The sequence below is a fragment of the Triturus cristatus genome, chromosome 9, assembly GCF_964204655.1.
Source record: "Triturus cristatus chromosome 9, aTriCri1.1, whole genome shotgun sequence".
NCBI classification, from domain to species: domain Eukaryota; kingdom Metazoa; phylum Chordata; class Amphibia; order Caudata; family Salamandridae; genus Triturus; species Triturus cristatus.
Window position 1 is genome coordinate 1,131,046,190 of NC_140592.1, and position 16,496 is coordinate 1,131,062,685.

The window sequence follows — 16,496 nt, forward strand, 5'->3', positions numbered from 1 at the left end:
AATCGTCCGAAGCTGTCAAGAAAGTATCAGGATGTAGAGAACCGGTTCTGCCAGTCCAACATATGCATAGTGGGAGTCTCTGAGGGTTCATAGTCATTGCAATTGGAAATGAAAAAATGGCTGGCTCAACTACTAAGGGACTCACTCTGCAGGATGATTGTGGAGCTCCCTACTAAAAACATATCAATAGCGTGGGACTGTCCAGTCCTGGCAGGTACTCCTAAGGTGGGGGCAAAGCCACGTACCATTTATTATTGCCTACTTTCAGGACTGCCGAATTAAGGGATTAATCTTGAGTGCTGCCAGATCGAAAAAGTGCATTTCTTCTGTTATAGGCTTTGCGTCCTCAATTGTTCCAGAATTAGCTTGGGAGACAAGGAGCAGAGAGAGTCCAGAGCCTTGCTGCCACAATTTAAGGCCTTAGTCATCCCAGCAACTATTCGAGGCGCAAATTTAGGGTTCAACTGGAGAGGGGACTTTCAGGACTTTACTGATCCTAATGGGGCTTGTAATTTCATCTCCACTCTTAGTTATTTTGGCTGGGAAGGGAGACTTAGGAGCAGGGTAAGATGAGCCACGGTTCTGGTGTGTGAAGCCCTGGGGTGTTGAGGCACAAGCTCTTTTGGGGAAGGATGGCTTTATTTGGGAGGAGGAAGGGAGATTGGCTCAATACTGGTAATTGGGGTTTTGATGTATGAATGTGTTCATGAGGTGTCCGAACTGGTCAGGGATTGACTCTGTTATAGGGGTCGCTTGAAGTTTTTATTTTTAGATGGGGGGCTGTTGCAGGAGGGGTAGGATGGAGACACCCATGGTTAGACAAAGATGCACAACAGCGCATCTATTTTGCAGGGAGGGGAGTGTCTTCCAGGCTGGCTCAAGGAGGGGTGGGATAAGTCTATGGGAGCAGGACAAGGTGGTGGGGAGGGAAGCAAAAGAAAAATGAAAGATGATTCTGAGGTATCAGAACAGAGGTATACAAGGTTGTGTTACCCCAAAACCAGTCCCAGGATGCTTGTTTCCGGTCCAGGGAAGAGCTGGCTTGGCCATTCAGGCTGAACAGTTCCCATGAGGAAGGTCAAGACTAATTTGCATATGGCTGTGTCTGAACTGGGATGGCAAAGTGAGCTAAAGATTGATGATGGATTCAATCCAGATCTGTGATTGGGGTGAGTGTCTGATAAGTTTCAGCACTCCGTCCATCAACTCCTTATGTTTGCTTTGTTCGCCCCAAGTTAGCAGGGTATGCCCAGACGTGGGTCCCTTGCTCACTTTGCCACTGGATTAAAGCTAGCCTAGCTGATTGGGGGTGTTAAACCCGAAACAGGTCGCAGGATGCTTGTATCCTGTCCAGGGGAGACCTGGCTTGGCAGTTCAGGCTGGACTGAACTGGGATGGCAAAGTGAGCTAAAGATTGATGATGGATTCAGTCCAGATCTGTGTTTGGGGTGAGTGTCGGACAGAGTGCTGAAACTTTTCAAACACTCACCCCAATCACAGATCTGGATTGAATCCATCATCAATCTTTAGCTCACTTTGCCATCCCAGTTCGGTCCAGCCTGATTTGCATATGGCTGGGTCTGAACTGGGGTGGCGAAGTGAGCTAAAGAATGATGATGGTTTCAACCCAGATCTGTGACTGGGGGTGAATGTCTGAAAAGATTCAGCACTCCATACATCATCTCCTCGTGTTCGCTTTGTTCGCCATAAGTTGGCAGGGTATGCCCAGACGTGGGTCCCTTACTCACTTTGCCACTGGATTCAAGCTAGCTTGGCTGATGAGTGGTGTTACCCCGAAACCGGTCCCAAAAAAGAATGATGTATTCAACCCAGATCTATGACGGGGGTGAGTGTCTGAAAAGTTTCAGCACTCCGTCCATCATTTCTTTGCGTTTGCTTTGATACGAGGATGTAGGTCACCAGGCTGTGGAGTGGCTTTTTCTTTACGGACCCATGGGACTCATAATATCATTATATTAAGGAAACACATTTGGTCTCTAGAAATGAGAAGGAGAAAGTGAAGGACCTGGAGCCATGTGATGCATGTTTTTTTCTTCAGCTATGATGAAATAGATGGTTGTTGTTATATTGGTCACAAACGATTTACGGGGAAAATACCATCATGTAGTTCAGGATCAGCTGGGGTATTGGGTCATTCTTCCAATAACGTTGGGAACTCGTAGAATCAATGTAGTAAGTTGTTATGGCCAAGTCACCTTAGAAAAATGGGGTGTTCTTTATGCATTCAACCTTGAGAGGCCATCCTGAGGGGGGATTTTAACTTTTTACCAGACTCAGTTCTAGACTCCTCTAACCCATTGCGCACCCAGTACAAAAGACTCACAGAAAAATCTTCAAAGGCTTGTTTTCTTGTCTGAGTATGGCGATTTTACAAAGATTAGGGACTTCAGGGTTACAACTTATTTTGAAAGTTGGTATATATTCTTTACAAATATGTATGATATACTGTACCTGCTCATAACACTATGTGGTGTGTACTGCTGTATCATGACTTTCTTATTTCCTTCAGCTGCTATTTTAAACGTTTCCACTCTGCTTCCAGGAGCGATCTGTTTTTAACCTCCTGTTCCCTGTCCACTACAGACATCTGCCATCACGTAGGTGGCTTTTCAGACCACTCGGCCGTAGTATTGATCTGTTTAGTCCCTCTGCAGACAAATATGATTAGATGGATCATGGATAAGGTCGTGTTCCTAGGGTTGGAGTGTCTGAGTCGGATAAGCATGGAGATGCAAATTATTATTTTTTTAGTCAATGACTCTTCTGCAGAGATGTTGATTGGTCTGGGAGGCATTGAATTATACTATAAGAGGATACTATCATATCTTTATTTCTCTAGCAGTGTTTAGAGTTAAATTGGACAGGGAAACAATCTGTTCCCTACAGAAAGAGGTTGATAGAGCCTAACAAGCCTCACTCTTTCATAGTTTCAATAGCCTTTTGAGAGCATGATGGCTGTAAACAATGGAGAGAGTCAGAGACTTTTTTCTCCAAAATGAGTTAATTAACAAGCAGACTCTTCAGCACCAGATATGAAGAAGGAGACTGTGTAGTCTGTTTCCTAGCCTGGCAATACAAAGAAGGTAAAAATCGTAACTTGATGTTGCATGTTACAGACCCTCATACAAATTGGTTCACGGATAAGGGTGAGAAAATTTAGCATGTTTTCTACCTTTATTACTCTACCATGTACCTGTGGAATTAAGGCTGATGGGCTAGAGGGAGGGGCAACAGAGTAACACATAAAGGATTTCCTGGCAGGCTCTGAAGCCTCTGTTAAGTTAATAAACCCAATTTCAGTGAGAGAGGTGCTGGAGTCAATAGCTTGCCAGTGGCAAGGCTCTTGGGGAAGATGGTCTGGGCCCTGAGTTCTATAAGGCATTTTCAGCAGTCCTCTAAGGACCTCTGACTATCTTGTTTAATAGTCTCCTGAGTGGAAGACAAATACCAGACTCTTTCTTTAGAGGAGTCTTGATTAATATGCCTAAAAACAGGAAACCCGCAACAAACCCTAGGTCTTATCACTTTATTATTCGCAGATTATAAGCTACACACTGAAGTTTAGCTACTTATGCCTACTACCCCACCTTTGGGTATAGTCTATTAAACAGGACTTCCCAGCCACTGTGTCCTGAGCTTTTCTTTCAATCTGACGCCAGGTGTAACCTATCTCCTTGCAGTCAGCCTTGAGGCCTCGGATCCAGATGTGTTTTTGGCCTTCTTCTTTTCCCTTGAGGGTTCCAGGTCAGGGTTTGCCTGGTAGCATTTGATGCAGACTTGCAGAGTGTGTGACCGATCCAGCCTCAGCATCTTTTCGTGATTTCTTAATGAGCTGGGAGTTGGGAAGTCTGCTGCCATAGATCATTGTTGGTTATGGTGTTTGGCCAGCGGACCACTGCTTGCTCTTAAAAAATGAAACTAAAAAGTTTTTGAATTACTTCCCGTTTTCCTTAAAGAACACGATACATTAAAAAAGAAAAACTGCTTTATTGAAAAAGCAGTCACAAACATTGTGGTCTGCTGACCCCAGCAGGCCTCCATCCCTGTGAGTGCTAGCCATTCCCAGTGGGGTCGCAAATTGCGCTTGCCTCATGAATATTGATGAGGCATGCAGTTGGCGACCCCATTGGGAATCGCAAATAATGTCTTAGACACTGTTGTACATTGCCTTTTGCGATTCATAAATTGCGAGTTGCAAAACAACGCACTATGCGAGTCGCAAAATGCATCTGGCCCAAAGTGTCCATGCCTTCAAACTCTTTTCCGGCAGGGTCCTGTACTGCTTACAATTCTGATTCAAGCATGTGAATCTATGAAAGATTCAATACTGGAGAAAAAACAAGTTACTTACCTGTACACTATGGTTCCCCCAGTATTGACGTCTTTCATAGATTCACATGCGGCCCGCCTGACTCCTCATTTAAGGCTGGCCACTTTTACCTCATGACGCTTAGGTGCAACTCACTTGTGCTTGAAATCTGAGGTATGATGGCTCTGCAGGGGCTTGTGGTTTCAGGGTTGGTGTCTCATTGGCTTGAGTTTGGACCTTATAAAGAAGACAGTGGGTTAACAAAAATTCTATTCCTTTTGCATTGGTTTCTATGTACATCTTTCTATACTACTTTTTAAGATACCGTCGGACTTCCTCCATGTCAACGGGCAAGATTCAAGGATGTGAATCTATGAAAGATGTCAATACTGGAGAATCACACTGTACAGGTAAGTAACTTGTTTTTTCTGTTTCCTACAGACTAGATTTTCTTTTGATGGACTTGACAAGATGCTATGTATGTTTGTGCGGAACCAGAAACGCCGAGTCAAACTGAGTGTTTTACAATTGCCGAAGGCTGTGCTGGGACTCCCATATTTAAGCTGTTATTATTTGGCGTCAGTGGTATCCTCCAGTTTAGAAAATACGGTTCTACGCTAGCTGTTCAAAGTCCTGAACATTCCCGATCTATCTTGGTTTGCAGAACCCCCAAACTTTCTAAAAAAAGTGAGATAAAAACACTATCCTAATTTGTGGCACTGCGGCAGAAGATCTTATCAAGTCAGGGCATACCCACCATAAATGCTGAAATACTGTTCGGTTCTTGTAGATTTTGGTTTGTCCAAAGAAATTATATGCAAATAGGCAGCTTTAAATATAACGAAGAACAGGAGTTTTTCGTAGGTCCCAGTTTTGAGTCATCACAGCTGTTGCTTCCAGGCAAAGTGTTCTATAGCCAGCACCACTTGGATGCGCAAATAAGAGCGATCCTCTGTAATATTAAAGGAGTCGGCATTGAGTCTTAGAGGAAGAGAGTAAAGGATTTGTTCAGGGAGGATGGAGTCAATCTCTCCTTTAGCTTTTGATAACAGCTGCTGATTCCTGATTTTGTGCAGCTAGATAAAGCGATGTCAAAAAATTGCCTGGGACAGATGTAAGTGACCAGCATTGGGAGAGGTATTTTGGCCTGAGTTACACCTCCTTTAGAGGTGCGAACGTCCAGCGTGTGGCTTCTTTAAACAGATGGATGCTGTATTTAACACCACATGCTCTGAATAAAATGTTCCCTGCATTGCCTGGGAAGTACTCAAAGTGTAGTTTCAAGGGAAATTGGCTACATATGTTTTGGTCCTGCAATTCCCTCAAGTCATTTTGGAAGGCATATTTAGAGTGGTTAGCAGGACCACTTAAGAGAATGTTCGTCCCCGGCCAAGAGGAGCTCTATTGGTGTACCTGCATTTCCAGAAAGCTGACCAGGTCGGGAACTTTGTTTTTATTGCAATGTTGATTGCCCGGTCACTAATTACTACTCATTGGAAGTCCCATGTTGGTCCTAGATTTTAGGAACAGGTAATGAAAATGAGGAGAGTCAGCCAATGGGATGCCTGGTTCCATGCCAGAGTAAATAGGTGTGCTACATATAATAGCAATTGGAGAAGCTGGGCTAGTAAGGTTTAACAGTTCGAATGGTAGGCACACACACTTTATTAGTAAGTGGTATGCCCAGGTAGTTCTTGTAGCAGGAGTTAGGGAAGAGCTCACCTGGATAGATCCTCCCTTGGGAAATGGTAAGATAGTGTTGCACAGTCACTTTAGGGGGAGGTTACCTGGAGGGTGGTGGGGATGAGGGAACATGCTTCATTCAGTGGATTTTTAAAGATCTAGCATGGTTTTGCCCCAGAAGGGACGCTGTATGGTTGATGTTGAAGATATTTAGACTGTATTTTATGATTTTTAGATTCATTTTGGGAGCGTAATTTAAGTGATGTGTATTTTCTGTTTCTGATAGAAAGGTTCAATTAAAAAATGTTTACTCTGTTTGTGTTTTTGCTTTATATCTTTATTATAAATTGTTCTGTGTTGCCATCTCTTGAAATTGGGATATGATCTATTCCGATCTCACTCGTTATTTATGGGGTTGAAATGTAATGCCATTGAATAGCTATAGTCTTTTTTTTCATAACTGCACTTTTATTGCGCTTGTGTTCTCATTGCAATATTTCTATTACGAGGTCAGATGAGGGTGTCAACCAGGAGTGTGGTTCAGCAGTTGATAAAATGGAAAATGTTGACTATTTGTAGTTTCTTCACTATATGCAGATGTAAAGAGCAAATAGTCCACTCTGTTTGTCGAAAGTAAAACTTTTGACTTTATGGAAACTTTTTGTTTTTGTGCCAAGCTGTTTTGATCTCTACGTAATATTATTCAATGTCCTCTTTCATAAGTTACTGTAGGTTTTAGTCCTATTGTTTACTCCTATTGTTTCACAAACTATCAGGCCAGTTTTTTCATTATTGTTTAGAGTTTTACTGTCTTTATGTTTGTCCTTTACGAGTCTTACAGTTTTCATCATCTGTGTTTTTTCCTTTACATTGCCAAAGGGTTCTTGCTCCTTATGGTCAATATCCTTTTTGTATACTCTATTTGAATCTTTATTTCGATTTTACTGGCGATGAGTGACCTCAATGGAATTTAGAAGAGCTCCAAATGTTCTATTAAAATGAAAAAACATTTTTTTAAATCTATATGTGTTTGGGAATTAAAGAAAATGTGTCATAATTTGTGTACTTGTTGGAATGCTTTCTTCTTCATTTTTTATGTATTGTTTTGCGGTTCAAATCATCGACAATGCTTAGGCCAGGGTCTTCGGTTTCCAGTAATGACTCAGTAGGGGGGGGGAGGGGAGGGGAGGGGGGGTCCCCGGATTCCAGTTATGATTACGTGGTGGTCCCCAGCAGTCAAAATGTTCAGAACCACAACATTTTCTTTTGAATTAATTCCGCCAGGTGAGGATGTTTGTTGCAAGTAAAAAACTGTCACTGACTGCCTGTTTATTGAAACGTGTGCAGAGATACGATTTCTTGTGTTTCAAATTTTTAAAAATATGCCAGTCTACAAATCTATTAAGACATGGGTCGCAAGATAATTTTTACACAAAATAATTAATGACTTTCCATCAAATTTTATCTTACTTTATGTACCACAGTGGTAGATGCAGATTAAGTATTATTAAACATAAAAAATAGATGACTGTGTACTTTTTTCCTTCCAGGGCCGTGTCATCCCTGCCCAAACATAAGAGTGGGTTTTGGGTTGATGTGGCAATGGCAGTGGGTAGTCGATCTGCTGAGGAATGCCAACAGAAGCACATGGAAAAACAGCAGTCAAGAAAGTCAAGAGTAAACACCAACAAAAAGTGTGACTCTGGTAAAAAGGATATGAAAGGTAACTACACTTTAAATTCTAACTCTGTGTACAGATCCCATCTTGAATAAGGCCTTGCTGATTTATAATTGTTATATTAAAAACAGGTTTTTGAAACAAAAATGTAAAGTTCAGTTTCTTGGCTGTAACCAGGGAAATGTAGACAGTAAAGAATTAACCTATGAACACTTAATTTATCTGATGTATGTGGCTACGGTGTCATGGAAAGTTGAGGATAGCTGCCATAGCCTGCCTTCCTCTGCCAACGTCATCATCAAACAAATTACTGGTTTCATTGGAAAGTGGAAGACCTCCGTGGAGTACCAAATGCCTGATGACCTAGGGCCGTATTACAGAAGGTGCCCCGGGGGTGCAACGGGCGTTTGCGCCTGCCTTGTCCGCCCCCGTGGTACTTTGGTATTTTCAAAGGGGGCGCAGATCCTTGTATGTCCCCTTCTATAATGCCAGTAGCGCTGGCACACTTAAAGTGCCAGCGCTACCTTCAGAGGGTGTTCTTCATTTGCATAGGTGTGTGCCCTATGCAAATTAGGGAATTCCTTTGACTCTGCTCCCACCGCCATGGTCCCACTACGCATATTACAAGTTTCCTCTCAGCCGGCGGTGTCATGGAGGTTCCTCCTCCATGTACAACGTGGCGGAGAGGAAACAAAGGGGGTCCTACAGGGCCCCCTGTGCCTCCACCGCATGTGGATGCATACAGACGGGCATAACATGTGCCCCCCAGTGTGCATGCAACCAGTTCCTGCACAGCATTGACTTTCAAGTCTATGCTGTACAGGAACCTTGTTTTGCAGTCCCATTGCGGTGCTTTCTTTAAAGGCACCGCCGCCTTTGAAAGTGAAACCGCTGTGGAACCGCCATGCCGCCCGCCTGCCAGACCACTTTAAAGTCATAATCTGGCAGGCAGGTGATAGCGAATCTCGCTGGTGAGGCTGCGCGGCATTGGCGTACCGCCCGCTCCAACACCACCGAAACTCGTAATTGGCCTCTTGGTGTTGAGGACCATTCACTTTGTGTTGAAGGCCTTCCTGCCATTCATCAAAGGGAGGCTGGTCCAAGCCCTCACGGACAACACTATCATCATGTGGTATTATAAAATTCAGGACAGAACGGCATCCTGGGTCCTATGCCAGGACGGCTTGCGCCCATGGAACTGGATGGGTGCATCTCCCTGGTCGTGAACCACCTGGAAGGATCTTTGAATTCCAGGGAGGACATACACCCAGAGGTGGCAAAGGGCATTTTCCAGAAGTGGAGAGAACACTGGCTCGATCTGTTCGGTACCACCGAGAACACAATATCAACACTTTTGTGTGTCAGAGTTTCCAAAAGGCCACTCTCTTACCTAGAGTGGAGCTCTTGACTACATTATGCCTTCCTGCCTCTACCTCCTCTGTACAGATTTCTCAAAAAGATCAGGAACAACGGGGCTCAAGTCATCCTAGTGGCTTTGAATTGGGCCAGGAGAATATGGTACCCAAGACTTCTGGACATGAAGCTCTTTCCTGTGATCATAAGGCTCTTTGTAAGGATCTTCTGTTGCAGCAGCAGGAAAGGTTCTTGCACCCAGGCCTAATCAATCTACACCTGTGCGTGGATAATGAGTGTAGAAAATTGACTGTTTAAGACTTTTCTCCTAAAGAAGTGGATGTCACTCTAGCGGCCAAGCATCCAGCTACAAATATTGTTTACAGCACACACTGGTATAGGTTTATGGCCTGTTGTAATGCCCACGGTACAGACCCATAACAGACAAATTTGTCGGACGTTTTGTTTTTTCTGCTGTCCGTAGACCAACAAGGCCTTGGAGCGGGCACTTGGGATCCAGTCCAGCATGTGGGGGTATTCACGTGATCTCTTTTCCCAACCGCTATAAAGGCAGCAACATATTGTTTGGTCAAGAATCCCACATAATGTAGCCAGAAGGGCCTAAGTTTCAAAAGCATCAGTGGGGTCAAGTCTTCACTTCTAATTCATCAGTCTATGCCAGGGGGGCTTAATTTGGGTTACGGCAGGAGGCTTTTTCAAACCGTGTATGGTGCAAGCAGACAGGAAGGGCAGGTTTGTCTTGGAGGGAAGGTTGGACAGGAACTCAGTGTTACCAGGAAGTACTTATTCACATAGCAGAACAACACACATTTCTGCTCTAGCACTCTGAACTGCTGGATAAATGGGTACACATTCAATGGCGACTTGAATGGTGTTAGATGTCGTGCTAGACTCATCGCATCAACTACTACAGCATTGTCCACAGAGCAAATGTACTGTCACTCTGGGTGGCGCAGTGGTCCATAGAAGGGGTTAGACTGTACTTATTTTACTGCCCCCACACGAGCGATATGTGCGATTTAGGCGAGTTGTCTGCTTGACATCGCTCTACCAACTTTTCTCCTTCACCAGTGATCTCGGCCAAACCATTTCAGACCACAGTGTGTTGTTGCTGGACCTGACTTGGGGCAAAGTCCATCTTCCTATTCTCTTGTGGCGCCTTTAGGGCTCCATTTTGGAGACACAACATTCTGTAGTTTCCTGGCCTAAATGGTTATTTTGAGAAAAAGGGCACCATATCATCCTCTATGACTGAGTGGGAGACCTTCCATGTAGTTATGCAAGGTCATTTCATTCATTCTGAAGTTTGTATGTACAAGGCCCTTGAGAGGGAGCTGGTCAGAGTTCAAGACTCACTTGTTCAAATGAGTGTAAAACAGCGGGGACACAACTCTCCAGGACTCTCTGAGGACTTTGTGTTAGAAACAGGTTGGTCTGTCCGAGTGGCTGCGTTGTTCAGATTTTACAGCTTATCCTGCAAGGTTCATGCACAAGGGGAGAGTAGTGAGCAGGCTATTGGTATGGCTTGTCAACCGCAATAATGTGTGCCCACCTATCTCCAGATTGAGCTGGTAATTGTCCTACCTACTCGACAAGATATTAATGCAGCCTTTTGTGAGCACTATCAGATGCTCCATAAAGGAGATGTCAGGAGTGGTCTTGCTTAAGAGAATCTTTTAAGGGTAGATGCAATTGCCCAGAGCCTCCTCACCCACCCACCCCCGTATTGAAAAAGGAAGTCCATGCCCCTATCTCCAAGATATCCAAGAGGCACTAGGAACTGATGGGTTTCTGTTCGAATTCTGTCATACCTATGGCATCCAAATTTAAACTTTAGTATGAGGGAGCGATTCACCAGGGTGTGATGCCGCCATTACTCAGAGAGGTCCTGATGATCTTGATACCTAAACGGGGCAATGCCGCCTCGTATCCCCTTTTATACCAGCTATCCTGAACCCTCACTACAAATTCCTTTGCAAATGTTTAGTGGGCCGCATGCTAAAGACATTTTTAATACTGATCTATCTGGACTAGAATGATTTGTGTGGCTGGAAAGAATACGTCCTTAAACATTAGTAGACCATATACAATCATGGAAGCTGCTCCATTGGTATGGCCTTGGTCTGCTTAGCTAGTCCTTCACCTTGAGAATGAGTTTTATACCCTTGAGTGGGAGTAATTGTTGTCAGTGCTAGCCACATTCAGCTTTGGAGAATGGATTTTACAAATGAACAAGCTATTTTTTTTAAAATTATTATTATTTTTAATTTTTATTTTACTTGAGTTTTGTATAGCGCTGGCTAGACTCGGAGCTATCAGAGCGCTTTACATGAGGAGAGTTACATAGGTTACAAGTTACACATTGTTACAGAAGGCACGTCAATTACGAGTTACATATGTTGGTTCATGGTGAGTAGAAGGGTAAGGGGGTAATGTAAAAGGGCGACGGGGAGGGAGATTAAGCGGAGAATCGGCACACGGAAAATCAAAAGAGGCAGTGGGAAAGAGATACAGTGGAGAGAGGAAAGGAAAGGGGGAGGCAAGCAAAGAATGAAGGAGGGAAGAGGTGGGGGAGGTGACTAGGAAGTAACTGTGTCTGATGTCTGGCTGGGTGGGAGACGGCTCCCCGCGGTAAAGAGATCTTTCTCAATCTTCCATTTTGTGTGATTCCCTTGTCGCGGCGGACTCTCTCAGCAGGGTCACTGAGACTCCAGGGCATAGATGCTGGATCCCTCCCCAACAAAGGAAGAGGAGTGCTTTGGTCATGGGCACACTTAGAAGAATGAAGAAGGGAGCAGGAGGGGGTAGAAAACCCAGCGTGAACACAGTGTCCGACTTCCGGCAGGGTAGGAGATGGTTCCCAGTGGTAAGGGGATCAATCCCAGTCCTCCACTATGTGAGACTCCCTTGTCGCGGCGGACTCTCTCAGCGGGGTCACTGAGACTCCAGGGCAAAAAATGCTGGATCCATCCCCAACAAATGGAGTAGGAGTGCTTTGGGCAAGGGCATACTAGAGGGGGCCATTTTAGATTGTCAGACTGGAAGGGTTACATAGTTACATCCGTTGGTTCATGGCGTGTAGAAGGGTAAGGGGATAATGTAAAAGGGCGACGGGGAGGGAGATAGAGCGGTACATAGGCACAAGGATAAACAAAGTAGGCAGGGGGAAAGAGATTCAGGGGAGAGAGGAATGGAATAGGGGATGCAAGCAAAGAATGAAGAAGGGAAGAGGTGGGGGAGGGGGTAGTAGGCACAGCGAGGAGACCGGGTAGTCCGGGCTAGACCCGGAGGTATCAGAGAGCTTTATCGGAGAATTAAGACGTGTTACAGTGTTACATCAATTACAGTTGCATTACAGTTGGATCCGTTGCTAGTGCATTCAATAAACATAGAAAAACAAGATCGATGGAGCCAAGACTTACTGCCGGGGTCCAGATGGGCAAGTTGATCAAGCGTCTCAAAGAGGGTGGTAATGCAGTCGCAAATGGGAAGGGGTCGCAAATGCAGGGGAAAATATTTTTTAGGGGCAGGTAGTGGTCACAGACACCACTACCGGCCCTTAAAAAATGAAATGAAATAATTTCACTTTTAAAAAAATGCAGCCCGTTTTCCTTTAAGGAAAACGGGCTGCATTTAAAAGAAAAAAACTGCTTTATTTAAAAGCAGTCCCAGACATGGAGGTCTGCTGAGTCCAGCAGGCCACGATACATGAGATGGCCTTCCATTCTCAATGGGGTCGCAAATTGCAAGTGGCTCATTAATATTCATGAAGCATGCAATTTGCGACCCCATTGAGAATCACAAACACTGTTGTACATTGGAAATTGCGACTTGCAATTTCAAGCGCAAATGGTGACTCGCAATTTCCAATGGTGGTTGGGGGGGGGGGGGGGGGGTTGAAACAAAAATAAAGTCTATAACTGATGCACTTCCCTTCCCTATAATGGGTGGAATAATGGGTTTCCTGCCTCGGTCCAACCAGGACATGGCCAGGGTTAAAACAAACTCCTCAACTAGGGAATGAAGGATGTCTCCCTGCTTAGTGTGTTCTACGTGCATGCCTGTCAAACAAGGGCAATCCATGTTATTTAAATTTGAAACAGTCGGGTCCCCACATAAATGAAGATTAAAATCCCCTGCGAACATAAGGTTACCATAATGAGGAGCATTAAGAATCAATCTTCGTAGGAAAAAACCCATCCTAGATATATTACAAAAATCTGGAGGATTGTAAAAATTCAATAACAAGTTATCAGACGCACGTAAAAATGACAAAGCCTGCAAACAGGGATTATCGGTTGGCAGCACCGTTAAAAGACAGCGAACTGCTAAGGAGATATAAATCACCAATCCCCACCCCCCCTTTAGACCTTCCCGCCCTCGATGGAGTGTCAGGCACAAAATAGGTCTTATCTCATTCTAAAAAGAATCTGTTTGTGTTGGACCATGTCTCCTGAAGGCATATCATGTTGAATCCTTTTACAAATAAGCTCCAGCCAGGGTCAGCAAACTTGCTTGATAACCCGGCTATATTCCATGATACAAATTTGCAAGCCTTCCAATTTCACGGACCAGTTGAGAGGCCCGATGACTTCTGGGAACAAGAGGATGTTGGCTCTGCTGGATCCATCACAGTGAGTCAATTGCAGGTGTCCAACATTTCCAGAGGGTCAAATCTATTAAAGAGGGGTTTATCATGAGTTACCATCTGCCAGCTGGGCTGAGAGTGAACAGGATGAGCAGGTAACTTCCACGGGTTCTCCTACCTAGGCATCGTCACGCTGCTTGATGGTCTCTAGAAATGCCCCAGGGGGAGGGCCACAATGGACGAGGTGGGACCACAAGGTTTACTCTGATTAGCTGCAAACAGGATTCTCTCTACCAAGTGAGGTCTGTTAAAATTGGCAATAACACATTCTCCTTCAAAGAAAATTTTGGACCTTCCAACCCAGGATACTCTACCCACCATGTTGATAAATCTCTCCATCCTTAAACCCAGGAGAGTGTTACGGCTCAGCCAGTGCAGGACTTTATTCTTCAATTGGTCTAAGTCTTCTGTGGTACCTGAGGGAAGCACCAGACCATTCCCAAGTACCACTGCTGCCCAAGCCGCTGTACCCCCCCCCCCCTCTCCTCCTCTTGATATCTCTCCCAATGAGAGTTTGGCTGGCCCCAGGCTGGCTTCATGGCTCAGGGTTTTCGAAGCCTCCCCTCCACCCAGTGGGCCTTCCCCCAATGGGTCTAAATCCACCTGGGACCAGGAGGGGTGAGTTTCACTACCGTGCGCAGGATTTGCAATGATGACTGCACCTGCACACTTAATCCTTGTTCACGCTCTTTAATACCCTCTGTTTAAGAGCCGGCTGATGCCCCCCCATGTTTTCCGTGAGAGTTGTTGTCCCCCACTAGGCTATGATGGCTGATCCTCGAGAGCTCCAACTCTATTATAGCTAAGCGTTGTCTGATAGGATCTAATTTAAGGTTCATGCTTGCCAACAAAGAACCCAGCCAGCCTTCTATCATGGCCGCCATGTCATCCTTGGTCAGGGTTTGCAATTTGTTAGCACACTGCGGTATCTCATCCGCCCTTGGATGTTTTGCTTTGCTCCCTGTCAAAGAACCGTTCCTTTTAACTCCTGGTCCTGTCCCCGCTCTGGTGCTCCCTGTCTAAATGGAACACTTCGAGGCCCGGGGCACAGTAGTACCCTTGCTCCGTACAGTGGGTCATAGTGACACCGGCTGGATGTTAATGACCAATACATTGTTAGAGCAAGGTCCCCCACCCGACCCTAGTCTGATAGATATGGCTGGTGAAGTAAAAGGTACTATGTCCGGCTGGGCAGACTAGGATAAAATGACTCTTGGTGGGCTAGAGAGGTGGCGATTTACAGGGCAGCAGGAGAGCCGACGGGCCACCAACTCAATCTCTTTGTCTAAAATCCCCGCTGCCCTTAATAACAAGCATTGAAAATGCAATAGGTTTCGCTTTTGATTAAGTTAAAGCCATTTGCTTTGCTAATGGTATTGTCTAGCAAAGCAAATGGCTTTAACTTAATAATAGGCGAGATCTATTGCATTTTTAAACGTTCATAGCATCCTGGCACAATCATAAATTGATCTGTAACTGAGGGAGTGGTTCTATAGTTCAAAACGGTAGGGTTACAGCTTTGATGTTTTTTTTTTTGCCTTGCCCTTGCTTCTCCTCGCCCTCTTCAGTATCCCTTTCCTCCTTTCCCTCTACTCCTTTCCTTCCTACCCTCTATTCTTCGTCCATTTTTTCTGCTACCCTCTTACCTTTCCCACCACTATCCTCCTTGTACATCCCCTTCCCTCTCCCCCAAGCCTTTGCTTTTCTATGAAATCTCCATCTTCAGTTCTCTCTCTGCGTTTCCTCCTCTGTCTTTGCACTATTCCCTCATCCTGCTGTGTCCGGGTGTGGTGCTGGAGGCAAGAGCTTTACAGCTTCACAGGTGGGGACATGCTTGTTGTGTCAGCCCTGTGTGTGCGCCTGTGTGTCGGTGTGTACAGTACGTATGTATTACTGTTTGTGTTGGGGGGTGGAGGGGGGGAATTAATCAAGTCCAGTGCCAGCTGAACGGAGCGCAGCATCCAGCTGCCACTGGCAATTAAACACAGATGCATCACCTGGCGAGAGAAAGGAGGGACGCCGAGGGAGATCGAAGGAAGGGAGACAGAAAGGGAAGAGAGGGATGGAAGAGAGAGCAGTAGAAAGAGGGAGCAAGCGGCGAGAGAGGGGTGGAGGAGCTGAGACGGCAAGAGAACTTGGGATGAGTGGGAACAGGGAGGGGGGGGTGGAGGAGCAGGGCGAGAAGGGGCGACCACGGAGACAGCACAGGAGAGAGAGGTAACAAACAGCGAGGGGGGGCAAGAAAGAGAGAGAGAGGAGGCAAGAAGAAAGACTGAGAGGGAGAGGGAAACTATATAAAGAGAGGAGGCAAGTAGAGGGGACATATAGAGAGAGAGAGAGAGAAGGCAAGAAGAAAGACAGAGGGAGAGGGAAACAGAGAGAGAGGAGGCAACAAGAAAGACTGAGAGGGAGAGGGAACATACAGAGAGAGAGAGGGGGCAACAAAGAGGGAGAGGGAACGTAGAGAGAGAGGAGGCAAGAAGAAAGACTGAGAGGGAGAGGGAACATACAGAGAGAGAGGAGGCAAGAAGTGGGAGAGGGGACATACAGCGAGAGAGAGGAGACAAGAAAGACTGCTAGGGACAGGCGCTGGGCGGGAGCCCTGGCAATGGGATAGGGTGGAAGAGGGAGGGATGCAAAATAGAAGACGACAGAGAGGTATTATTTGGAGGGAGACCAGCAATGAGTAAAGGGAACAGGGAAACTACAGGAGAAGGAAGTAAGAGACACGAACAGGACAAACAATGACCTAGAAGCACGGAAGAAAAGGGAAGTGCGGCAGA

At 45.4% G+C, this 16,496-nt stretch overlaps 1 protein-coding gene across 6 annotated transcripts in view; it reads left to right on the forward strand.

Moving 5' to 3' along the window:
- The window catches only part of MIS18BP1 (MIS18 binding protein 1), a 772,466-nt gene that overhangs the window by 549,698 nt on the left and 206,272 nt on the right, over positions 1-16,496 (forward strand). For all 6 annotated transcript variants that reach the window (XM_085627030.1, XM_085627029.1, XM_085627031.1 and 3 more), the window contains one exon: positions 7,564-7,736. In XM_085627030.1, coding sequence (XP_085483156.1) covers positions 7,564-7,736 — 173 coding nt within the window. The remainder of the gene's footprint in view (positions 1-7,563; positions 7,737-16,496) is intronic.